General features: G+C 35.2%; 3 protein-coding genes across 12 annotated transcripts; 1 reads left to right on the forward strand and 2 right to left on the reverse strand.

The window, feature by feature from the left end:
* Positions 1–1,428: 1,428 nt before the first annotated feature.
* On the reverse strand, positions 1,429–12,859 carry LOC135598494 (SKP1-like protein 20). 8 transcript variants are annotated; one of them, XR_010481575.1, is made up of 11 exons: positions 12,701–12,859; positions 11,884–11,933; positions 11,279–11,506; positions 9,362–9,553; positions 9,177–9,287; positions 8,929–9,007; positions 6,475–6,581; positions 6,236–6,354; positions 4,047–4,135; positions 2,352–2,530; positions 1,429–1,699 (listed from the first exon to the last, which is right to left on the reverse strand). XR_010481575.1 is itself a non-coding variant. In XM_065092347.1 (10 exons), the coding sequence occupies exons 1-9, from the start codon at positions 12,813–12,815 to the stop codon at positions 4,087–4,089; spliced, it is 1,044 nt and encodes a 347-aa protein (XP_064948419.1). In that variant the 5' UTR covers positions 12,816–12,859; the 3' UTR covers positions 1,429–1,699; positions 4,047–4,086. The 8 variants fall into 8 exon arrangements, 6 of the variants coding, with proteins under 6 accessions (XP_064948419.1, XP_064948418.1, XP_064948417.1 ...); XR_010481574.1 differs by lacking the exon at positions 2,352–2,530 and having other exon boundaries at positions 3,939–4,135; XM_065092347.1 differs by lacking the exon at positions 2,352–2,530 and having other exon boundaries at positions 6,475–6,578; positions 11,279–11,503.
* Positions 12,860–13,843: 984 nt separating this feature from the next.
* LOC135598495 (two pore potassium channel a-like) lies at positions 13,844–17,194 on the reverse strand. Of its 2 annotated transcripts, XM_065092351.1 has the most exons (4): positions 17,038–17,191; positions 16,791–16,931; positions 14,382–15,324; positions 13,844–14,288 (listed from the first exon to the last, which is right to left on the reverse strand). In XM_065092351.1, exons 3-4 carry the CDS (start codon positions 15,281–15,283, stop codon positions 14,135–14,137), a joined length of 1,056 nt encoding a protein of 351 aa, XP_064948423.1. In that variant the 5' UTR covers positions 15,284–15,324; positions 16,791–16,931; positions 17,038–17,191; the 3' UTR covers positions 13,844–14,134. The 2 variants fall into 2 exon arrangements, with proteins under 2 accessions (XP_064948423.1, XP_064948422.1); XM_065092350.1 differs by having other exon boundaries at positions 16,791–17,194.
* A 995-nt stretch (positions 17,195–18,189) lies between these two features.
* Positions 18,190–26,001, forward strand: LOC135598497 (vacuolar protein-sorting-associated protein 37 homolog 1-like). Of its 2 annotated transcripts, none has more exons than XM_065092353.1 (8): positions 18,190–18,389; positions 19,227–19,270; positions 21,915–22,136; positions 22,879–22,966; positions 24,173–24,212; positions 24,306–24,352; positions 24,644–24,764; positions 25,617–26,001. In XM_065092353.1, exons 2-8 carry the CDS (start codon positions 19,245–19,247, stop codon positions 25,781–25,783), a joined length of 711 nt encoding a protein of 236 aa, XP_064948425.1. In that variant the 5' UTR covers positions 18,190–18,389; positions 19,227–19,244; the 3' UTR covers positions 25,784–26,001. The 2 variants fall into 2 exon arrangements, with proteins under 2 accessions (XP_064948425.1, XP_064948426.1); XM_065092354.1 differs by having other exon boundaries at positions 18,211–18,389; positions 21,918–22,136.
* Positions 26,002–26,313: the final 312 nt, after the last annotated feature.

Raw genomic sequence — 26,313 nt, forward strand, 5'->3', positions numbered from 1 at the left:
CATAATATATTGGTTTATGATAAGAAAACGTTCGAAACGCTAACGCTCCAAAAGCTTTTCGTTTACGTAATTCATCTACTAAATATTAAAAAATATTTAAAACATTTGACTCACCCTAGCGCATGATATCTCTATTTAAGACACTACTTAACCAATTATGATATAGATAACAACCATCAAAGTATTGAGATAGACATTATGCTCAAGTATAAACAAGTTTTTCTTAAAGCATAATGGAACACAAATAATATATTCGAAGACGTGACATGTGGAGAGTGATCGATCCAAAAATAACAACACATTGACCGATAGACCGTATATCTCGATGATAACTAAGCTATCGATTGAAGCAATGATCTGAGACTTGATCGGATCCCGCATTAAATTACTTAATATTTTATTTGATCTTTTGTTTTCAATTTACTAATCTTGGTCTTATCGGAGGCACCATTAACGCGGTCTTTTGCAATAACGAAGTAAAACGAAATATAAGATATATGAGTTTTTCTTTTTTAAGCTTGAGACTAAAAGTAAAATACGGTACCGTATTTTTTATTCTCGAAATAAAACGGGATATAGGATAAGCATTGTGGGCTTTTCACTATGCTCAAATCAAAATACGATACTAGATTTTTTGTCCTCTAATAAAATTCAATCCAAATCGAGTTCACAACCAACCAACCACACAAACAATCGAATGAAACGATGCAAAAAGTCTTCCTCGAGTAAACGCTCATCCAATCTTGTGCCATCTCAACCGTTCCTTGACGCTGACATGGTTTCACCGAAGACTACCCGCAATTCAATTACAGATATATGCAACAAAGAAATCATTTTTAAGATTCGTGCATCAAATGCTGGGGTTGTATTGAGATGTTTCCATGCAAATATTCTTGAAAAGTAGAAAATAATTAGTAGGCATAGTAATACTAATAAAAAAAATGAAATCAAAACTAACCACAAATTCTATAAGATCAACCATCAACCCAACTGAAAAGTTTATTATTTGTGGTCAAAATGAAATATATTCTTACGTGAAATGGGACAGACCCAACTTAAATAAAACACATTCAGGAAATAAGTTGGGTTTAGTATTAATATTCTATAAGAGTTAATAAGAATATAAATCAAGACTGCTAATTAAGATCCTTTTAAATTTAAGTTTAAAAAGTGAAATCAAATAGTAGATGAAAATGATAAAAGATATTTAAGGCATTTAAAAATTTAACACTTCTTTTATGGCAAACATATAAACATTGGTGAAATGAAAGCCAACATTAAAATATATGTATATATTTATATATATATAGATTTTTGGATTATTAGGTCTAAGTCAACGATATGATCTTAAGTTCCTATTTTGCCCTTCACATGTCCAGCACCAAAATAAACCACGCATCCCTCACGCTCGACGAACATTCAACGATGGAAATTAAACATCCCGAGATGCGGGTTTCTATTACAATTCTACAAGTCATGTTGTCGGCTATAATGATTTGCTCATTTCGGTAAATAGTCGAACAACTTACAGGCATTATAACGCCAAGCTTAGCTCTTTTAAAGAGCGTCTGTTCACCTTCAACCACCACCACTGCCAAAGTGTTGCATGCAATGCACATTCTCACTGCATTCTCCAACCTCTTTTGGAGAAGAGCTGCTTCTACAATCCCGTTCTGCCTCAAATCAAATTGGTCCAGATCTGAAGGTAAAGAATCAGATAATATAAGGTAAAGAAACGCATCAAAGTTCACAAGTAGATTTTTAAGATTTTCAAGAAAAAAATGAAGTTTATCCTAGAAATACATTTCTATCATGGCACAGACATGCATTCCAAGTATGTTTCACCATACTATCAGCCATACAACCACTTTTCCTCATTTTGCTAAATATAGAATTCTAGACCTTTTACTCTCATTTTGCTGACTCCAATACAAGTGGTGCCTCAAACCTGTGCTTCAATGCTGATACATTGTTTTCCTTATCTTTTAATTGGTATGAATTATGATTATTTTCATTGAGGACCCTATAGGAACAGTGCCTGATGTATACCATGAAGAGCCATCTATTAGTCCCCAACTCGGCTGCACAACAGCCTAGTAGGCTATAAAGAGAAGATATTATTCAAAAGTACCTAAATATGTATATCCAATCAGAACCCAAACTGGACCCACATATTTGTAGGAAAGGCCTCTCTCTCTCTCTCTGAAGTTCATAATTGAAACAGCAACCATGTTGGGCTTACTAAAGCCCTGGCTTTCCTCTACGTATTCATATTCTTTATTTCTCCATTCTCCTTATTGCTTAGTAACAAAATTGAAGTTCCAGGTGTCAAACTGGACAAGCATTCATACCATAATGTCCCTCAACAATCAAACTACCAGACAACCATATCTGCTCTAATACAGAATCCAATAAGGTGATTTCAGCTTCTGCACCATGTCAAGCAAGGTAAGTGCCTTCTCTCATAAATATGGAAAGTTGCAATTTCTTACGCATCCGGCATCCGTGATCCCAAGAGAAAGCTTGTTGCCTATAATGCAAGATAGAGCTTCAAAAAGAAGCTCCAGGAGGCTTTAGTTTTGACTAGTTAAGTCCTCAACAATATCAATAATGAGGGACATTAAAGTTAAATGAAAGCAATATTTTTACCAGATGGATGAGAAATACTAAAGAAGAATGTAAATGATCCCTCAAAGCAGCATACTTTAATTGTACACAGATAAAGCTTACCGGACATACTACTTGACCTTTACTTGAAAAAATTACTGGTGCAGTTTCACTTGGGAGTAGTTCTGGTTCGACTGCACTGTTGCACCTTGTTCTATAATGTTGATCATGATTTCATGTAATGCCTTTGAAGAGTGTTTCAGGATGAATATTAACTATAGAATTATTCAGACATCCTAGAAATTCTGCGATATACAAACCTAAATTATGTTATGCACACCAATTGTATCCCCCACTCCACACCGCCAAGAATATATATATATATATATATGTGTGTGTGTGTGTGTGTGTATACATATATATATATATACATATATACATATATATAATCTAAACAATACCTTGTACTTATTTTTGAGGCAACAATCCACTTAATAAATTAACATAATTGACCACATGTTTACCAGATTGGAGTTTTCAAACAAGTCAACAAGTTATAATCCACAAAATATTTTGGCAGGAAAAAAAAGGCACCACCAAGTTACATTACATATTCTCTGAAAGCTCACAAAATTTTAGTGCAACTAACAATTCTATAATTTAAAGAAAAGTGAAAAAAAGAGAAATTTCAGCATGCATAGTGCATCCTCTTAGCATATTCTTATTTATGCTACAAAAAGTCACAATACTTTCATGATCTGGTTTTGATATTTCATCATCCACATAGGTGGTATTGATATTTCATCATCTAGAGTATTATAATACAAAAATAATTTGTTGTCCAACGTAACTAAATTCACATACATCAACTTCCAAATACATCTAATACTCGTTCGGTCATTCCACATGTCATTCATGTCATACATCAACTTCCAACGTCATCTTATGATGAAGGTTATTATTCTTTTAGGATAACTACCAAGAAGCTAACAGAGGAGTCAAAGTAATTTAAATACTTGGAAACCTACACATATTTAGCTGACAAAGACGGAACCAGATGGAGATGTTTATCAAATAACATGAAGATTTCAACATAATTAACAAAACTCAAGCACAAGACACGATCTTTATCATAAAGTAGTCCACTTGAACTTATTATTAGAAAATATAGAACTAAAATGTTTAACATTATTTAAAAACCTGGAGTTATAAAAAACACATGGTTTCCTTACCTAATTCAAAATGTTCTAAAAATATAAAAAAGAGAGAGACAAAATCAAAGATATTGAAATAGAAGAAACATGTTAATATATCTGGAAAGAACATATTACCTTTAGCATATTATTAAGTATTCCAACATGATACAATTTGAAGTACAAATTATCCGGCATGATAACCTGATAAATAAAGAGAAACCAAAGTGGAAGCATAAGGCAGACCTCTGAATACCCAAGTCTGAAACTACTTGTCTTTCATGTACTAACGATAGTCGATTAAATGTAATCTCCTAGCAAACTCTGCAACTATCCTGCATCAATGGATAATGCCAAGTTACAGATAATAATACTACATCCTAGAAACAAGTTTGTTAAAGGAACACAAATTCTCAAAGTTGTAAATGAATGAGATAGAATCTAGATCTATTATGAATTCTGATGATAACTCATATTCTCAGTCTGTAAGTGCATGTGGTCTGTGGATATATGCATATGTCAAAGGTTAAGTTTTCATGGAGTGCATCTAGCTAGTTAACTGTTTTCTGAGAAGAGCAGTCCATTGTTTTTTGCATGTACTTGCAATTTCTTGTGGATTACTAAATAACAACACTTCTTTACGTAAAGATGTTTTCATTGTTCTTTTAGTTTGTTTCCTTCGATTACCTGAATAATCTCCACAATATGACTCAAGCTGCTTTTGTTTAACAATCAACAATGTTTGTATATCATAAGTATACAATCCTTGTGTGCTTCTTTCTTCATGGTACCTCTTTCATGTACTTTTTTCACACACTTAGTATCACATAATAACAACAACAATAAGTCACAATTCCCCAACTATTTGGGTTGGGACTTCTTTCCACCACTAAAAGTGTAATAACATATAGTACATCACAAATTAGTCAAATTCCTAAGAAAGTGTAAAAGTAAACCAAATTTTGAATAAATACTATTTTTGCAGACTCTAGACTCTTAAGAGTTTTGAGAATCAACATCAAACAACAGTGGATACGAAGACGAAAAAATCAAAAGCATCTGAAGTATTACAACAGTTTAGGTACAAACTAGAAGGCATAGGAATCTAACAGGCACTAATAAAGACTTGATAGGTACATGTAAATGTTTATGAAGTGAGAATTTTTAAATTTTGTTACTTTTATCTTACCGTCACTACTGCATACCTGAAAAGGAGATGTGTAAGTTAATTCTATTTGAGTGTAATAATTTTTAATTAAATTTATTATTCTCTAGGCAGATGAATAGAATATTCACATAGTTGTGACGTATATGAATGCAACTTCAGTAAACATTAATGTTATTCAATGTGTATAATAAAATTAATAATGAACATTTAAAGTCTATATTTGATAGTAGAAAAATATAAAGATGATACAAAACCTTAATAATAGAAAAGGGAAGAAACATGAAACTCAAGATCAGTAATGTAATGGCCAATAAAAGACTGTGGAAGGAGGTCTGGGATAATTTAGAGATATTGATTTGATGGGGAGAAGAAAGGTTGGCAATGAAGCAATGAGATCAATAAAGCAGTTAACAAAAAGAGAGCAAGGCTATGAAGCAGTTAAAAAGCTATTAGTAAAAAGGTATAACTTTCATAGCCAAATGGACATTAAAATTGAGGGGAAAGGCAAAACAAACCTTCTGAAGTGAGAAGAGTGGGGGTACAGTTAATACAAGAAGAATACAAAAAAGGTGAAATTTTTTAATCATATATAATATGAATAAAAAAGTGATGACCTACTAATAATCAGTATAATGAAGATCAAACATATAGTAAATTATCACAGAAGTTACAGAATAAATATAAGAATAGAAATTATAGCCTCACAAATGAAAATATGCTGAGGTTCACAATGTCTCGGAAAACTGACGGAGTTTACAGATGGTATTGCCAATAAGATATGGGTCTATTCGGAAGGTAAAGAAGGATTGATATGTTTAACTAGCTTATGTAAATAAACCTTTAGAACTAAGAAAAAGCAATATCAACGTAGAAACAAAACTTTTGTGATAAATTATATCTTTCCACACAAGATTTGTTGGTCATGTACCAACCAACATATGGTACTTTCCAAGAAAAGTTTCCCAATTTTCCCAGTCCAGACCAAACCATTGTGTCAACCTAACCTTGTCATGACAGACCTCACACCAATACTCCACCAAAATAGAAGGTGACAGCTAGAATAAAACAGTACTGGTATTTATAGCAGCAACTACATAATTCAATTATTAGCTACTGGAGAGCATTAGTTTTTAATCTGTAAACAAAGGAGATAATTATTTTGATATAAGTTGCAAAATTTTCTACTTAACTAGAATTGAAGTTTCAGCAAGAAACAAATAAGCAATAAGAAATCATTAAATTATGCACACATTTGAAGATATCTCACCTGTCATTTTCTCTCATCTTTTCTTGATCCAAATCATCATCGAACTCAGTTTCTGTACAGGAAAAATCTTCAGCACCATCATCTGAAGTTCTCATAGGAGGAAGAACAACACCAACTTCCTGCAATAATGTAAACATAGTAGCTGTTTACTAGAAATACAAAACAAATATTAATTACACTGCAGCTGGGAGATGTGGCTATCACAAATTCTTCAGAGGATAAATGATGATGTTACTAACCTTTACATCTGGACAACTTAGATAATTTACGGAAGAACTCTGTGCTTTATTCTTTCTTTTTTTACTCTTCCTTTTACATTTAGATGCTCTTACACATTTCAAATCTGCTGAAAAACACGATACAACACGTAAAAACTAATGATAACCATTTCCACCTACTGTTGAAAAATGGAAAGTGGCACTTGACGTAAGTCCTATACACATGCTAAAAACTCAAAATTTTCCAGCAATGTGCACACACACAGTAATGATCAACAGGGTTTAGTTTAGAATAAAAAATTCAACCTGAAACCTAGACGAAATTAACTCCTTGGAAGCAACATCAGTCAAAGAAACTTCAACATTACATTGTGACCAGTACAAGTAAACATTAACATGATGATATATGCCAGTTTAACAGTAGAATAAGATATCCTAAAGCAAAACAACAAAGAAATGAAGAACTAATCATTGAACTAAGCAAGCCATAAAATTGCAGTCCAGCTAGAAACTTTAATCACAGTTCAATCAGTGGAATGTCTTGCCGTTCTTATTAGGTAAATAAGCTTTTCAACCATCCATTTCTACCACATATTTAACATAAATGCTCTTTCATTAACAAGCCAATAGTCAAAATACTTAGGGAATCTATCCTCAAGAAAAAAAAAATGTAGATCTATACGAAGTAGGATGTTATAGCCAACCATTTCACATTAACAAGAGAAAATAGACGACATGAATGAAAACATGGTGGCCCCTAGCTTCCTTAACGTTCTTTCCCTTCTTATCTTTTAACTGTTTCTACATTCCTTCTCTCCCTTTTCCAATTTTATCTATCATCATTTTGTATAAAAGGATAATCAATTCACATTTCCGCCAAAAGAAAGTATAGGAGGCACCACAAAGTTGATAAATAATTTCCATGTTTCTTGAACCTTAAACCCAAATCATAATGAAGCAACCTCGCTGCAGTAACCCAAGCCAGCCTTATTTAAAAATCTTTACTCTGGAGTCTGGAAAGAAATCTAATTGCACAGCACCTAAAATGCACCAAAGCCTGCCTTATTTAAAATTTCTTTGCTCTGGAGTCTGGAAAGAGATCTAGTTGCACAGCACCTTAAAATGCACCAAATACAATGCTTCTTTCCTTCTGAGGGAGCATGACACTCTCATATCCAAGAATGAATAACCACTGACATAAGCCAATAAATTGATGAACAATCTTTTGTAAATAAGCATATATAAGAATCACTAACCCTTCCTATTAATTTTTGTATCTATACTGTTCAGAACTTATATGGTTTTCTTGGTGAATAATATGGTGACCGTTGTTATATATGCAGAGAAACTGCCATGAAGTGTAGTAGTAAACAAGTTGCAACTGAAAAATGTCTGATCAATCAAGAACAAGGCACCTATAAGGGCCAGCTACCATGAACAGAACCAGCCACCTTGGTGGCTAGCCGAGCAAGATTTATGGTCAGCCACCCAAGGCCCAGATCTGGCATTTCTGAGACAACTGGGCACAATGTAATATCTTCCTATAGGAAAAAAATCTTAGCATAAATGATGCACAGTTTTCTCCTCAACCAAAGATCTTATATAAGCTGTCTAGAACATTGGAGGAACAACAGGTTGACCCAGCGCACAAGGCTTCTGACAATGTAGGTCTAGGGAGAAAACATAAACATCCTTAACCCTATAAGTAAAGATGTTGTTTACATTACTTAAATCCTGTCACCAAATCACAAACGAGAAATCTTATCACGGCACCAGAGTTTGAGTACCATCTAGAAAATTGAAGGAACTATACTAGAAGAGACAAGCAAGGAAGCAATTCATATTGACCTTGCTAAGTTTTTGTTTGCTTTGCACCTTGCTCAAAGCATCTCAAATTTGTTTAGATGAGGTTGAGAGATATGAGACTCATGCAGAGGCAACTTTAGGAGAAGGGTTACATCGCAAACCAGCTTTCTCAAGGTCAGCAGGTCAGGTTGATTCAAGATCTGCTGAGCCAGTGGCATACAAATATATACTGCTTATATGCATTGAAGAATGTCAGAAGTATAGAGGCCTATACAATTTGTCAAGACACATTATGATAAACCAAAAAAGAAATTAGATCATATTAGCCTTTCAAACACATTAAAATAAAACAGAAAAGAAAATCTTTGAATGTTAAACTTTCACAAAAAACATATTATCCAATTAAAAGTTTAAAACAATAAAACTGAAATCTTGTACTTCATCAGGCCAATTCAACAATCTACTGAAAAATCAGAAGTACTGAAATCTGCTGTACTTCATCAGGCCAATTCAACAATCTACTGAAAAATCAGAAGTACTGAAATCTGCTGTACAGTTAAAAGAGAGTCAATAGGTGGTGAAGACAAGAAACAAAACAGATATGAAAATTTTTGAGTTAGTGTGAAGATAAGTCTAAATCTAGGAGGCCAAAAAAACTGCTCACGGTACCTTCATCTTTCCCATTAATAAGTTCCAGAAGCTCCTCGACTGTACGCTTATCCTCCTGTTTCTTTTCAAGTTCCACATTCTGCAATGGCATGTATCATTTAAATAGGTTGAATTTAAGAAAAAATAAATTTTTATCATCAAGAAAGAAAAAACATAGTTGACACTGTTAATTGACCTTTTAGAGATGCATTTAAATTTACAAAATATAACAGCTGAAGTCATAAAAGTATTCAACAGAATGCAATTACCTTTAATTCCTTTTGTTCCTTCAAGTTTTTCCTTTTTCTAGCAAGATGTTGATTTAATAACCGGATGTAAAGATTATTAGTTGGATTTCTCAGTGGCTCCAATTTCTCCTCCTAAAATAGGACACAGCTGAGTTATTTTTACATCAAATTTCAAATATAAAGTAGTTGCCTGAAATCATATGTACCTCAGTGAGATCATCAGGAACACGAAAAATTTCACGTATCTCGTCATTACTACTTCCTTCTATTATACGAGCAATTGCTCGACTAATAAGATCCACCAAAGGGCTTAACTCGAGACTGTGAGCTGCTGATATCAACTCCACTAATCGATCAGTATCAGTTTTCATAAATTTTTCATCAAAGGATTTCCGTTCCTGAGAAACAACAAACAAGTTACTAAAACAGAAGTCAAAAGTGATGATACCAGTATGGAATTCAACTTAAAATTTCAGAATCCCATAGCAGATCAAACGCAACTAAAATATAAATTTGTGAGTCATTTTCATGATCAAGATGAAACCTCCTACCCCATCAAGCATCCCGCAATATGCACCATACCATGAAGTCCATGTTGCATATCAAATGCATACGTTCATGAACATCCTTTCCAACCTAACAGTTACAACTTGTAATTAATTCATGAGTATAAAGGTGAGAATTAAAATACATTGGTTAAGGCTCACGTTTTAATATTTGGCTTCTGAACAATTTAATAAATCCATTGGTTGGTAAACTTTGCATTTAAGAAAATAATGATATATTGGAAGTTCATTTTCTTTCAAGTCCAAGTCAAGGATTGTTAGAATAGGTATAAGATTTAGGAACAATTAAACAGATGCACCTAATATTTGAGATCAATCAACATGAATTCATGACTATGACATGCTACAGGCTGAAATGAGTCTGAAATAAGTAAATAACAAATATTGTATAAAAGAATGAAAGAACAAATGAAAGTCACAAACCAAAAATCTCATGTGCACACTGTTCACTAAACCTAGCTTCATCTCATTTGATGACGCAGAATGTCATGCAATGCAGTGATTTCAATAGGCGCTCGAGCGCTCGCCTAGGTGCTCGGGCGAGGCGAGGCCCGAGCGCCTCGCTTCATTTCCAGGCGGCGCGCTTCAAAGAGGCGCCAGCTGGGCGCTCGCCCGAGCCCAGGTGTTGGTCGCTTCGGGCGAGCGCCCGGGTTAAACTAGGCGACTGAACCAATGTTTTAGGTCTGGTTCGGTCTCTGGTGCTTTAATTGGTTCAATCGAACCAACTAAAGTACTGATATCAGCCTTCCTCTCGCAACTTCCCAACCCTAACCCTGCTTGTCGTTGCCGCTGCCACTATCGCCGCTCCCACTGCAGCTGCTCGTTGTTACCGTTTGTCGCCGCTCCTGCTGCTTGCTGCTACCGCTGCCACTATCGTCGCTCGCCACTGCCACTGCCATCACTCGTCGCTCCCGCTGCCACTATCGTCGCTTGCCTCTCCCGCTCCTGTTGCAGTTGCTCGCTGCTGCCACTTCTCACATCAACTCGATAGTATACTGTTAACAGTATATTAACAGTATACCATTAACTGTATACTAATAACAATATATTTTTATTTATTAGATTAATAATATATTATTTTGATTTTAACACTGCTAATTTTTATTTATTTGAAATTATTGTTATTGTTTTGAATTTTGAGATTTTTTGTTAATGTAATATTGTGATTTTGTAAATTTTTTAATTTAATATCATATTTTTATTTAAATAATTATATTTATTAATTATATTATATATTTTTATATTTTAGCGCCTCGTTTCGCTCGGGCGAGCGCCTAAAGCCTCAGGCGTTTTTGGACCTTGGCGCCTAGCGCTTTTTAAATCACTGATGCAATGGCAATGATGCAGATACCAGTAAGTTGAATGCATTAAATGTGGAACATAGGTCACACGACATGACATAGTTTAAGACTTGATCCAAATTGAATCTTAAGAATAGAATTTAAACAAAGCTAGATCTCAAGATCATTAATTCTGATTCTACGGTTGGCAACAATATGAACATTCTTCAACAAAGCTAAATGTAAAAAATCATAACAACAACAAAATGCTTCAAACCTTATCTGAATGACCTGGAACTTGGTGAAATCGGCAGTAATGAAGTATCGAACTCAATATGGCTGGACTGACTTGCTCTGGTAGAGGGATGGGATTATTCTTACAGGAACCCAACCCAGTCCGAAGCATCTCTCGATGAATCAAAGGACAAACTGTTACAAATTCCCCTTCAACTTGTTGTATCAACCCATCATTTGTTTGGATCCACACATAGGAACTTTTGGCCTGCTGGAGTATAGTGAAACAAATGTACTTCTTCTGTATTTACCACTAAGAGACATCCCTAGATGCTTCCAATTATTGCAAAGGTAATGAAAATCAATGACCATTAACAATGAAATGTCTACTAAAAATTTCATAATTGACAAACATGCTCAACTGATTTTAAATTCATGACAACATTCATGCAGGAAACCCAAACAAAAACAAAGTAGATGAGAGATCTTGGTTACAAAAGGAGAGGAAGTACTGAGCCTACACATTTTAGTGACAAGGCTCCATCAACAACAAATATTCTCTTGAAAACAAATATGCTACATTTTCATACATGATTCGATGACCCAAGAACAACAAAAGTTTAACTGGAAAGAAAGTACTGGGCCTACCTGAGTTTTGTTGAGTGCAATTTCATTTCCTGACATCTTATTTTGAGGCCCTATACAGAAGGAAAGAGTGCAAAATTAAATCATAATATCAAGAAATCAAGGTAAAACAGTCTACAATTATCAAAAAGACACCATATGACATGATAGCAACGAAGATAATCTCTAGAAGTTGAGATATTTTCATTTTGGTAAGGTTTTAATTGCATAATCAAAATGCAACTGTACATTTAAATATGATCACTTTTTTAAAAAAAATAAAAAATAAAATGAAGAAAGTGGGTTCTAAATCGAGTGCCTGCGTAAATTATTGATGAAATGACCTGACAACTTTATAATGCTAATTTCATATCTAAACTTATTAGAATAATTCTGGTGATAATGGAAGAAGTAATTCCTTTATAATGCATCAGAAACAAAAAGAAGAATATAAAGGTTATCTTCGTATAAGTCCCGCCATTGTTGCGGGACGAACATACCTAGAAAACCAGACATATTTCCATCTCAAGAAACGAAACCACAAAATGATTGCATATGGAGAATTGCGCGATAAGAGGTGGCGAGCAACATCAGTAGGAGCACTACTACTAAAGCGCTCCGGCCAATTTTAAGTGACGGCAAAAAGCCTATCTCCACTTGCCCTCTATCCAAGACCTGTGACCTTTAGGATGGCCCAAGACGAGAACACGAGAAACCCAGAGAGAGGACACCGAGACCACGCGCCGATCCAGGAAACATCGAGACAGTGTGGCCTCCCTCGTCCATTCCCCGCGACGAATGGAAAGGGAGGGGACGACGAATGGCGGGACGGCGAAAGTACCTGATGGACGAATTTGGAGGCGGATCGACAAGCTAGGGTTCTTAGCGGCGAGCGACTGGGGAGAACGACCGAGAAAGGTGAGCAGATATGGGAACGGGCGGGATAGGTTTAACATTCACAGAGCTGTCTGACGTGGTCTCGAAGGCAAACAAAACTCCTCCCTCTCTCTCTCTCTCTCTCTCTCTCTCTCTATATATATATATATATATATATATATATGCTAGTTTAAATCTAGAAGGTTCTACATATTTATCCTTTTAATTTCATGTATATCTTAACTTTATCATTTTCTAGACTTAAATTTTGAGGGACATATATGAAAAATAATTAATATTAATTAGTTTTTTAATATCATTGTATGTTAATGATCAATTAACTATGGTAACATACATGTATATTATAAAATTTACATATATATTTAATAATGTCGTATTTAATTTGACGTTGTTTGGAGGAGAAACAAAACTAATAAAGGTGAAACCTTTTTTGATCCATCGTGAGAGGACAAAATAAAGCAGGCTCATTGGAAACTAAATAATTTCTAACTTTGATAAGATCATAGCAAAAGCTAATATTATCCTATATAGCAATTCGAGTTATATTCTCCTATAGAAAGAAATGAATTAAGTTTGACTTTAAGTTTAAGTCGAGTATTAAATCTAAAAGAATTTAAAATAGTGACAATTAGTAAATTTAAAAGAGTGAATATGAAGATTAGTTTATAGATATACATCAAACCATAGGTTCAATATAGAAAATGTAAAAAATATAAGCTAAAAAATATAATTCAAAATTTTATGAAAAAAATATAGTTGGGAAATCTCTTTTTATTATAGAATAAATTCATAAAAAATGATGGTAAAGTTACATTCATGACAAGACTTCTTGCCTCAAGCTACAATCATGGAACAGGAACCCATCAGTATCAAGTACATTTATCCTTGTACATCGAACTTGGAAGGGGGAAACCATTGCCAATTGAATCTTTGATGTTGTGCTTGCAAACTGGCAGTTGACTGGTCAAAGTAGTGACACAAGAAGTTGATCACAGCCAAGCACTCTTATAAATATATCTTGTTGCTACTAAAAGCTTGTACTTTGTGATCAACTTAGCGTTGGGAAGCAAGCAATCTTTAACAGATATGACACCAATTTAATATATCCTCCTAGTTTCTTTTCTTTCAGATCCAACAGTTGTTCTATTGATGAAGTTAACACAAGAAGTTGTAATGTCTCAATTATTTGATGCTGATTACACGGATCTTTTCCAATCAGAAAAAGATCAACTGATTCTAATTGGATGTAGTTAACACCGCAAGTCACAAAATCGACAAACTAGAATTTTAACAAAATTAACTTGAGAGAAGCATTTATTAACATAAACTTAACCAATAGATACATCTGAAAGAAGTATGGTGTTAACCATAAGCTTCTCTACCGATTAGACTGAGCAAGAACCAGGTCAGCTGCTGATAGTGTACCGGACTGATCAATGTCGAGATCCTCGAATTCCTCCATCACAAGTGCGATATCCTCTTCGCTGATCTTCCCCATCTCTTTCAGCTTATAAATTATGAACTCTGCAGCACTGTGAATATCAGAAAAAATAGGTATTAGTATTCAAAATCGTAAACAGACTTCATCGAGAGAAATTTAGATGGTTAGGGGTGGAATTACTTACCCCACAACACCATCATCATCAAGATCTGCTGCTTCAAGGTCCACAAATGTCATTCTCCTAGTAAGGACCCATTTAGCCAGTAATTTCTGTCGGTGTTCTGCGTTTAACTCAGCAAGGTATAGAAAGAACTGAGCTACACAAACAGTGCTAGTTACGATCCAGAAAATAGCAAATGCACGACCTCCTCCAGTTGAGAAGCTCTTGTCTCCATATCCTAATGTGGTTATAGTAGAACAAACACAATAAAAGGCATCGACAAATTCTAGTTTCTCGACCTTCCATAGAAACACAGTCCCGATGGTAATTAGCAATACAAGAATCACTGCAGTTGTATAGAATTTATATTTTACTTTGTTAGTCTCAATCTGTTTCAACATATGTGCCTCCCCTCCCTTGCAACGCATATGTAATGCTTTATATAACAACATTTCCTGCTTTTCAACAAGATAATCAGCTGCTCTACTTAACAACATACCTACTATTGCCATGCCAGTAAACACAAAAACAGATGCTAGAAGTTTTGTGGTGACACTATTTGGAACCAGATCTCCATAACCAACGGTGGTCATTGTTACGATGGAGAAGTATATAGCATCAAGAACACCATTTGTTTTCTTGCCAGCAAGTTGATCCTTTACAAGATAAAAGCAAGCAGCCCCTGCTCCTAGGTAGATAACCAAGTAGAGAACTACTTGCTTAAGGCTTGGACGAAAATAGATGGAATTCAACTTTGAATCAGGAAGTGTGCCACCAACTTCAGTCGGACCCAATAGGATGTCGACAGATGGGGCACTTTTACTACGGAGGAACCTTTTTCTCTTGGTTGTGGTATTCTTCTGGGGATATTTAGGAGGATCTACTAACCCTGAGAGCAACGGCTGTTTTGCAGACTCGTTAGCCATTAACTGTCTAAATAATAATACGATCTCTACTTTACAAGTACCTGCAGTAGAAAATAACTACCAAAGAGTCATGAATTGTAATTCCTTAATGTTAGAATATGAGACTACATATCTATGTTTTGATCATAAAATTGACCAATAGTTGTATGTTTTGACAATGAAATGTCTATTTCATTAATTCTAACATGAAAAACAAGTTATCTTGACAAAATAACAGACCAGAAGGACTCAGAACAAACAAAAACAATAAAAGAAAAAGAAAGTATCCAATACCATTAATTATGTTTCTTCACCTTATGAAGATAGTAAACCATGGGAAAGCAACCAGAGAGTTACCCTACAACATTAACAAGTAGCTTTTTCTTAACAACATTATCTTAAGAATTTAGATTAAGATGTAAACAACATTGAATGTTCAAAAGAAGGGAAAAAAAATGATCCCTGAAAATCAAAAAATATCTTAACTACGAAAAGGGACCTGATGGCTAACACACAGTTGAAGTCATTCGAACATAAGAAGCCCAAAGATACAGTAAAACAGAGGTCTCCATGCACCTCAGACATATACATTCAATAAACAAAAATAAAAACCTTAATACTCTTTTATTTTACTGATATGAGGGTTGAAAATTTGATGATAGACCAAAATATGCTGCAAGCTAGGACTCAAAGAGAAAATGGCAAGCCAAAGGAGTACAGATGTACCCATCATGTTTCAGGTACCAGATCTCCCACACAACTAAAAAAAGACAAAAAAAAAGCATTTTCAGATGCTCATGCCCATGTGTAGGCATCTGCACTCATAATGCAGTCAATTCTTGACATGAAGTGGTGCATGATAAGCATAGTCATCATAAAATTCTGTATGCATCAATGCCATGCCTTCAAGAAAAAATCTTGAAGGCAGATTTCAGGATAACCATAGCCATGGTATATTTGTATCCGTCAACGGCATGCACAAAAGAAAAACAACAAAAAGTATATCTTCCTTACAGAAAATTTCAGAAGAATCATAGCCATGACAAAATTTTGTATGCATCAATATTAGGCCAAAAGAAAAACAAAAAAACATATATACCTCCCTTAAAGTAAATCTCAGGATATGCATAATCATAATAAAATTCTGTATGCATCAACACCGGGCCAAAAGGAAAAAAAAAAAAAATCATTAAGCCAGATTACATGATAACCATCATAGTCATGGTATAATTTCGTATGCATCACCAGGCAAATAAATAAATAAAAACAAAAAAGAATCCTTGAAGCAATTTCAGGAGAAGCATTGTCATGAAAATTCTGTCAGCATCAATGCTAGCCAAAAAAGGAAGAAAAAAGACTTCATTAAAGCAAGTTTTAAGATATGCGAAGTCATGATAAAATTCTGTATACATAAATTCCATGCAACAGAAAAAACCCCTCATCAAATCAAATTCCAGGATAAGCATAGAAATTCTAAAATTCTGTATGCGTCGATCCCAGGCAAAAAAGGGAAACAAAAAAAGATTACCTTCCACAAAGCAAACCCGTAGGGTTCTAGCGTAAAGGCATCAAGTAGATCTTCCACCTCCGAAGTCTGTCTCAATGGACAAAAGGACCAAACTTTATCGGTTCTCCAGCTCCGACTTCCGCCTCAAAACCCTCCGACCTCCTTCCCAAAGGCAGCCAGCAGCACACACAGGATTGGGTTCCGTAATCACGAAAGATTTCCGACCAAGAACTGGATCTCTAGGGACGAAGGATGATAACGGGTTTACCTCGCTGGACTAAGCTGCGGACGTCCGCATCGATCGAATACGATACCGACCACGGATGGGCTTCCGACGAATTCCGAGATTATAAATGACAGGAGGGCACGTCCGTCGAAACCTTACGAAGGCGGGGACGGGGGGGTGGGAGGTGTCGGCCACGGGGCGTGAGATCTGTTCGCCTTTTGACTTGCCATGTCTCTCTCATCGATGCCGGACACCATGGTCATGTATTAATGCCACATGTATATATAGATAATGTCAAGAGGACGATTAGATCAAACTACACACAATAGAACTTCAATATGAAACCGATTTATAGACTTAATCTTCAACCACTCCAATTTTACAAATGAAATTAAATTGCTATTGGATATGATATTATTAGACGAAGAAGTAAATACACTCACAATGATCGCATATATTAGATCATACATCCTCCCACGTACCGTGAGATTAAGCAGGATATCAGGTTACATCATCGATAATCGACTCACATCGAGATCATGTTACACCATATAATTAAGCTGGATGTTGCGTTACATCAACAACGATCCACTAGGAAATTAAAAACATTAAAATTCAATTCATCTCTCAAAAAAAGTCAGAGTATGACATCAAGGGCGGTGTTTTTGACTGACTTGATTAGGTCAATAGGGAGGCATGGACCATTGACTTTTTCTTACAAATGAGAAATCCACTTTAGTCAAACTAAAAAAAGGTGCTTTCAGACATGTATCATTTCAAAGTTGTAAATAGCAAAATTAGCTCCTCCAATTTATGTACCATTATATATATATATATATATATATAACGAATTTCAAAATCATTATACTGATGAAATTTAACTGTACTAATATATTAGTTTATATTTAATTAAGTTTCCCGGCGATATATTTATCTCAAACTAAAATTTATATGGATAAATAGCAAAATCACACTTTATATTATATATACACACACACACAATATATATATATATATATATATATATATATATATATATATATATATATATATATATATATATATATATATTACCAACTAGAAAAGTGTGTATTTATTGAGCCCTTCGGTGGCCCAAACTTAACCGACAATGGGCCGCAAGATGGACACATTAAAACCGCCCATATTTATCGGTATGGTATGCCTGCGGTGTTCGTAATCTCCCGGGGACAAAACGCGTCTCAGCGTCGTCGTCATAACCCCCACAGCGGTCGCTCGGTGCGCGATCCCTTCTTCCGCTTTCTCCCACTTCTGCCGTTGCGCCTGCCTTTCCTTCTCTGTTCGAAGGCGGGCGATAGATCCACCCGCCTCGGATTCCCTGAGGAAGGAAAGGGCTTTCTCTTGCAAACATCAAGGTTCTCTCTTTCCCTTCTTGCTCGTCTTTTGCGGAGGTTAATAGGGCGTAAAGTCGTGTGTCTGTGCATCTTTTAGCTAATTGGTCAGATCTTACTAGCACGAACGGCGATGTGTTCTTTCTCTTGCTAATTGCTGGAAATATTAGGGAAGAAAGGGGGTAAGAAGATTAAACGGAAGTCAAATTGTCGATGATGTGCAATTCTAGACTGCGGCAATGGTTCAAGCGTCAGGATGTTCTAAATCCATCCGTTCGGGGGCATCTGCTATCCATTTGATAGCGTATTTGATCTGCAGCTGCCCAAGTTGCCAAAAGCACTCCTTTGTGAGCTATGGGGAAACATCTGATCGGACATGGTTCGTGTGATTGCCAGTCCAACAGATGATGGGATCCTAGACCTATCTGTTTTAGGGCTAACAAGGTTAATCAAAGACCATCTAATGAGGCTTCTCGCACAAAATTTACATGCCATTTTAGAAATATGTGTTTAATGTATCAATTCATATCAGAGAGACTCAAATAATACGTGAGAAAAAAAGTTTATAGATTTTTGAAATATATATTGGTACGACACAATTGTAAATTTGTAAGCATGGATGAAAACTTAATCATCTCTTTTTGTTTTCACTTTTAGTGGTTAGATGGACACTTATGTCATGTATGATAGAAAGAAAATTTTTCTTCCAAGATGCTTACAAGCTTTATTCTACGTTGCCATTTTTTTTCTGGATTTATGAAAGTATGCAACATCATCATCTGTTGTTTGTGTGTATTTGTTCTTGTGTGTTTTTTTTTCTGCTGATAAAAAAAGATAATTAATTCTGATGTTCCATTTCAGATCCCAGCAGCTGCTACAATGAATTGGAAGTTTCCGAGTTTTGGGTGAGCAGTGATCATTATGATCATAAACCCTGTTTTAATACCTACGATTTGTATTTGAATATAAGCTCTTTGTATGTTTCTAAATTCTAATTGTTAAAGCATTCCAAGTTTCAATTCCATTATACATTTTAATCATGATGATTTTAAGCATGCCTTTTTTTCTCTTATGTACATTCTAATTTTTCATAAAGGGGGAATTTTCTTCCCACTCAAGGTCAAGATACAGTCAAATAATCAAGATTTGAAATTGCAATGCGTATTGTTTGGTCTGACTTTTTACTTGGAAATTGCTTTATCAGCTGTAGAGGATCATGCATATCATTACTGATAATGATATTTTTGAATTGATTTCTGTTATTTGTCTTCTGACCGACTAAGACACTCTTTTGCCATTAATTTTGTAAGGTTTATGTTTTATCTATGCTTCAATCATTTAACATGGTATGACTTCCAAAAGAAGAAATTCCTAAAGTTCTTCAAATTATAGGTAACCATAACAATATTTTAATTGCTTTGAATCTTTAATCTGGCTATTCATGCATTATGCTTCTATTGTCTATTAAATTCATCGTTTTTCTTTTTGCTTTTTATTAAACAAGCTATGGTACATATCATAAGTCGTACCCATACTAGATAGCTAAAGTATGGATAGCTAAAGTATATGCCATACTAGCCAGCATGAACTATGAAGTCTGTAATTTACTGGAAAGTGCTAGTTATAGGTGCCCTGTATGCTAATCACGTGAATAATGACACGTGTGACTTGACACGCAGTCTTTTTGCTTATTATTATTATTTGATATTTTATCGCTTTATATTGTCTGTTGCTTGAATATATTATAATGTCCATGAATCTGTGCGATGAGAATCAGATCGTGATAAGATCACGATAATGAGACCGATTCGCTTTTAAACACAAATCCTAAATAATCACAGTCATAGATTACTCGAGAGGGACATCGAGATCAAGGTAAGCAATACCGAATAATACCGGGCGGTACGTACTGGTCCGACAGTATACCGGTACGCAGACCACCCGTTACCAGACGGAACGAATAATAATAATAAAATAATATTTATTTATTTATTTATTTATATTTTTAGAAAAAGGCTCGGCGACGTCGTCGAGACGCTTATATATATATATATATATATATATATATATATATATATATATATATGTTCTTGCTTAAACAAATCCTTGGCCAGGGTCATTCGAATGTAGAGAGAAAGAGTTCTACAAGAGAATCCGATTAAAGCGAGACTCGAGTAGAAACTTTATGGATTCAATAACACCATGCCCGGTATATGGTCTTTGGGATATTAGATGGATGAGGGATTATAGGTATACGGTAACTGAGGACAGACATGCCCAATGGATTGGATTCCCCTGTATCATTTGGAGACTGCGGCGTAGTGGCCTAGTACGTCCGCAGTCGATGAGTCGAGTGAATTATTATAGAGATAATAATTCACTGAGCCAAAAGGAGTTTTGACAAGTATGACTTACGGCCAGCTCGATATTAGGCATAGAGGGTCACACACATTTGATAGGTGTTGCGATGAGTAGATGTTCGAATATTAGATATCCGCCGGAGCCCCTATCTTATTAAATATTCAATAAGCCCCTGAATTATTGGATCATATGGATGAGATCCAATAAGAGCCAATGAGAGATTATTGAATAGAGATCCACTAATATAAGAGACTTGGGTAGTTGGATGAAGATCCAATATCTAATAGTGCAAGATCTATTAGGGTTATGTTGATAGAGAACCTCTATAAATAGGAGAGAACCAATGGTTCATAGACTAGAGCCTCTCTTGGTTGCCACCTTCTACTCTCCTCTCCCCCTCTCGTCCTAAGATAGCAGGGCTGGAGACTTGAAGAGCATCGTCGCAGCCCTGCTGTGTGGATCACCGCTAGAGAGGAGGACGCTTGACCTCATTCACCCTCTCCTAGAGATCTGCAGGGATTCAGGGATATACAATCTCCCTAGGTAACACGTTCTTTAATATACGCAGTTTTAAGTTTCGTGATTTTTGCACACCAATCTTTGCACGACGATGAGCACATCGATAAGAAATTTGTGAATTTTATTTTTTATGTTCTTTCGCTACGCATGTGATGTTGCCCACAGATTTTCCAACTGAAAGGTGGTACAAGGTGCATATACCTCTTTAACATGATTCTGTGAGGACTGATCCACTGGAATACAACAAAAAATTTCAGGATCTATGCCTAAGTTAAGCTAGCAGATTAGCAATTTCCACTCATCATTTTGCACAAGTCTATGGTCATTCACATCTTTTGGGAACAAAAAAATTAAGATCACCTACCTGTTAGTATAACTTTGTGTTTTGTTCCTTATGAGTTTCTAGTTCAAAATGTAACAAAACCAATATTTTAGGATACATATTGCCATTCATTCCATTTATCGTCTGTAACTATTTGGTATGATTGAGAGTTCATTGGTTGTTAGTCTCTACAATTTTCTTACAATATGCATTTTGCCTATAATAATAGTCTAAATTAAATGCAGTTTATGTATCTGCGTTTGATATAACGTGATAGGAGAGAACATTTCTAATAAATATTTTGCTATAGCCTTTCTGTTCTTGAAGTTCCATAAATTTGTCTGCAGAAGTGCTCAACAACAACAACCTCAGCCAAATTTCCAAGAAATTCCAGTACAATCTTGGTATCCTCCTTCGGTTGTTGGTTCACCTTCACCCTTTTCAACTCCAACTAGTTCTTCTGTTGGTAATGCTCATCAAAGAGCTTATGATCGCCCTCAGTCACCATCACAGGTGCAGCCATCACCTACTGAGGCTGCTGGAATAATTGCTCGTTTGAAGGATAAAAGGTGCTTTATTCTTTACACTCATATAACATAGGGTTTCTCAATTGTTAGTATGTCATAGGCTTTTTGTATATATTATTTCATCTTCTGGTCTTTGGTGCCGGTTGTTTCTTTTTACACTTTCATTTAGCTCTGTGCAAATTGGTTTCCTCTTTTATGATAAATTGACTTGCATTTTAGATCCTTGATAAGGCCTCACAATTTTTAGCAGAATAGGAACGCATTAGTTTGGTTTGTAAGTTTATCATGAACATGCTTGAAAAGGAGACAACACTATAGATTTGCTTACGGATATCCTTGATCATTTTTCCATGTATATAGTTCTCACTGCTAACTGATAACTACTGCTTGATCTTGTCCAACTAAGTAACTTTGTGAAACTTAATAGTTTCAGAATTATATGCTACCCTAAAGAAAGGGATATGGAATATACAGGGGAGTGAGAAAGGGGAGAGACGGAGTGAGGAAAAGAAAAGGAGATCAGGTCATTGAGAGTCACAGAGGGAAATGATTTCTCGGTTGAATTTGTCCTTTGTGGGTCACATAATCATTGGAGAGCTGATCAACACCAACAAGAGAACATCATGATTCTTTTGTTGGTCTTTGCCTATATTTATATTTTAATGATGCTTTCATATTTAGGTTATCCAATGAATAATGAAGAAATATATACTTTTAGATCAATGCTTATATATTATTTGTTTCTGTTCTTCTGATTCCAGCATTGTTTCTGTGCCTTTTACAGTGTTGACGAACTGAGAAAGCTGTTGAATGACAAGGAAGCATATAATGCCTTATTTAATTCTCTTGACCAAGTGAAAATTCAAAATAATGTAAGTACAAGAAAGTGACTATATGTACTCCTCATACCCTTCTATTACTTTATTTTTTATATGAGCTCTTTACCGGTGAATGCTTAAGACAATCCTTGCCTTGCTTCATTGAATCCTTCAATACAATTTGCTATAAAAGACTCCATAATTCTCTTTTATCACATCTTATAATTGTTGAAATCAAATAGATAACATGATGATGGTTGTGCTTCAGATTTGCCGCTTTTCATCATTAAGTTTGCATGGTTTGCATACCTCCCTGAAATTTGATGATAGCTTTTCTTTTGAATGTGCAGCTTTTCTTTAATCGTGTTGCATGTTTTGCTTTGAGTGTTGATAGTGCTTCCAGGTCAATAACTATTATCTAATGATAACAACAACAAGAACAAGCCGGAATAATTCAACTATTTGTGATTGGTTTTCATGTATCTTTTTCTGCCATCAGTTCTGTGTAGGGCGATTTCATAGTTAAATCAAGAGTAATCAAGTCTTTTTTTCTAGTGGAGTTTTCTGTAGTCTTCCTACATTTATTATGAACTGATGTTCATGGTAGCTTATTGGTCAACCTGGACTGATTCATTAGGATCGACATGAGGGTCCAACTCCATTGCATTGCCATAATCCATGTTGTATGTTAGAAGCAAGTCCTCCTTGTTTCTCTCATGGTACAAGTACAACCCTCTTCCAGTCAACCTGGCCTGTTCTTTATCTGATGAATTCCAAAGAAACTTGTAGTGCACATATCATTTGAACCTGATTAATCAGGAGTGCCCATCAATAGGAACATAAAAAGGTAGACAGTTGTTGTTTTGGACATGCAGAAAATCACGATGTAACCAAGCAGAGTTCTTATTTAACCATTAGTAGTTGTTTTGACTTTTGAGGAGAAAATGCTCTGGCTTCATATCTAATCGTAATACAGTTACAGTTTGTAATATACATAATGTTTTTTCAGTGAATCTTGCACAATCCTTGCATCTCGCATGCACATTAGTTGAGAATAAATGAGGAAATCGTTAAAGCTAAAACAAAGATTAGAAGGTAAAATAAGATCTTAGAAATACAGTACTTGGTTTCTTTTTATGACAGATTAATTTGTTGTACCTAAAATCGACTTTTTAGTCATAGAAGGCATTTTGTACTGAGCTCAATTTTTCAGCTTGTAATAAATTTACAAAGATTCTTATATTTCTCTATTTCCATCAGCTAAGAGATGAACTTCGAAAGGAGACCTTGCAACTTGCTAGTAAGTAACTTGTTTTTCTAAGCTATACATTTTTTAATATTTCTTGAAGTTATTTCATCAGAAAATTAAACTTCAGTACATAACACTTTACAGAGGAGAACTTGGAAAAGGAACCTCGAATTTTGGAGCTCAGAAACCAGGTAAGCTTTCTGATGTCCTTTTCCCTCACAGGGATAAAAGCAATTTGATTTAAGCTTCCAAATAGATAAGGGGTCTTCTTTTCTGATTTTCTCCTCTTTTTTCCTTCTGTTTGGGGGTTGTATATCACATGTGTGCATATGTCATATGCTGACTCTCAAGGGGCACCATGTGTTGGTGCCTTTTCTTTTTTTCTGAGAAACTCTAGGTTTCTTTAGCTTTCGTTCTTACATGGTCTTAGACTTTGTTATTTGCCTGATCCCAGATAGCTTCTGTTCCTTCTTGATACACAGTGCACTATCATTCGGACAACTGAGTTGGCAGCTGCTCAAGAGAAGTTAGCTGAATTGGAGAGGCTAAAAGAAGAGACATTGAGTCGCTGTTCACCCTCAGCACTTCTGGAAATGTTGCATGGTAACCACTTGAGCCTTGTTGGTTAGAACAGTTTTTTATCATTCAGAAGTGCATTCAACACAATCGTGACAAGTGGTTGATCGATAAACTTCACTGGATATTGCCTGAAGCATGTAAGGCATGTCATTCATTGATAAGCTTCACTGAGGGGTTCCACGCACATCCGGCACCTCTCATTGATTTGTCTAAAGGGCTCAGTGCTTAAAAGGTGTAACTCTATTATATGATCCCTATGTGATTAAGAGGTTATACTAGTTTTTTTTCCTTTTAAAATGTCTATATTTACTCTTTTGGATATAATAAAATTCAATAAATAGAAATCTTTTCAAGGAACTCCTTAACATGTCACTTAATTTCATGTTAACACTATAAACCTTTTAGCTAATAATTTACACTTTCTTCTTTTATTATTTCGAAAATAGTAATGAGTAATTACAGTTCTAGTTCAGTCTTGTATAAACTTTAACATTATTTTTCATGAGTTTTTTTTTTTTGGTCTCTCGCACGACGCTGCAAAAGATCGAAGTGCTTATGGCATCATGTAGATCCCTGCACTCTATAGTCACTAATTGTTAAAACTGTATCTTTTCACAGATTCATAAATGTATTATCATCAAGGTGCTCGTGATGCACATGATACCTGTGTCACTCCATAGTCACCAATTGTTGAGTTCATATGCTTGAACAAATGGATGTCAAATGTACTTCCATATGTGGGTGCAACAATATGTACTTCCATCTGGGGGTGCAACAATATGTGTTCATCAAACACACATGCTATTGTATTCTGCTCACTGTTTTACTGATCTGTATTCGACTCATGGTAACTGCCGATGTCTGATATATCTACAGATGCAATGATCAAGGTGGAAGAGGAGTCGGAGACGCTTCACAGGCAACTACTCGACAGGGAGATCGACCTCCCGAGATTTGTGCAGAAATACAAGAAGCTTCGCACCCTCTATCACAAACGGGCGCTTCTCCATCTTGCTGCTAAGACCTCAGGTCTGTCAGCCTAAGTACTATTATCGTCATCGTGATACTTTTGTGTGGAAACATTGTTCCTCTTGCATTTTGTAAAAACCTGTAGGGAAATGATAAGCTCAGGTCAGTCTTCAGATGTATCTATCCTATCGTTTGTTTGACTCATGATGTTGCATGACAAATTCACGTTCCTTTATGGTGGGAACTACTGCTGCTCTGTAGAAAGCAAATGATCAATTGACCCTTCTCTCTATGTGGATGCTTCCTCACATGCAGGGTTTCTCTCAATAACTTGATCTGGCCAGGCCAAGTTTGGAGTGTTTGGGTGGAAACTTTGCACCAGTACAGCTGCAGTGGTCTCGATTATGTGAAATTAATCCCCCTCCCCCTCATATCTCATATTAATTTGATAATCTAACTGATTATTTGAGATATTGATTCTTTAGGAAAAGTTGCATATATATATATATATATATATATATATATATATATATATATATATATATATATATATATATATATATATATATATATATATATATATATATACATTATCATGTTTTCT

The sequence above is a fragment of the Musa acuminata genome, chromosome BXJ2-1 (assembly GCF_036884655.1).
Source record: "Musa acuminata AAA Group cultivar baxijiao chromosome BXJ2-1, Cavendish_Baxijiao_AAA, whole genome shotgun sequence".
Classification (NCBI taxonomy): domain Eukaryota; kingdom Viridiplantae; phylum Streptophyta; class Magnoliopsida; order Zingiberales; family Musaceae; genus Musa; species Musa acuminata.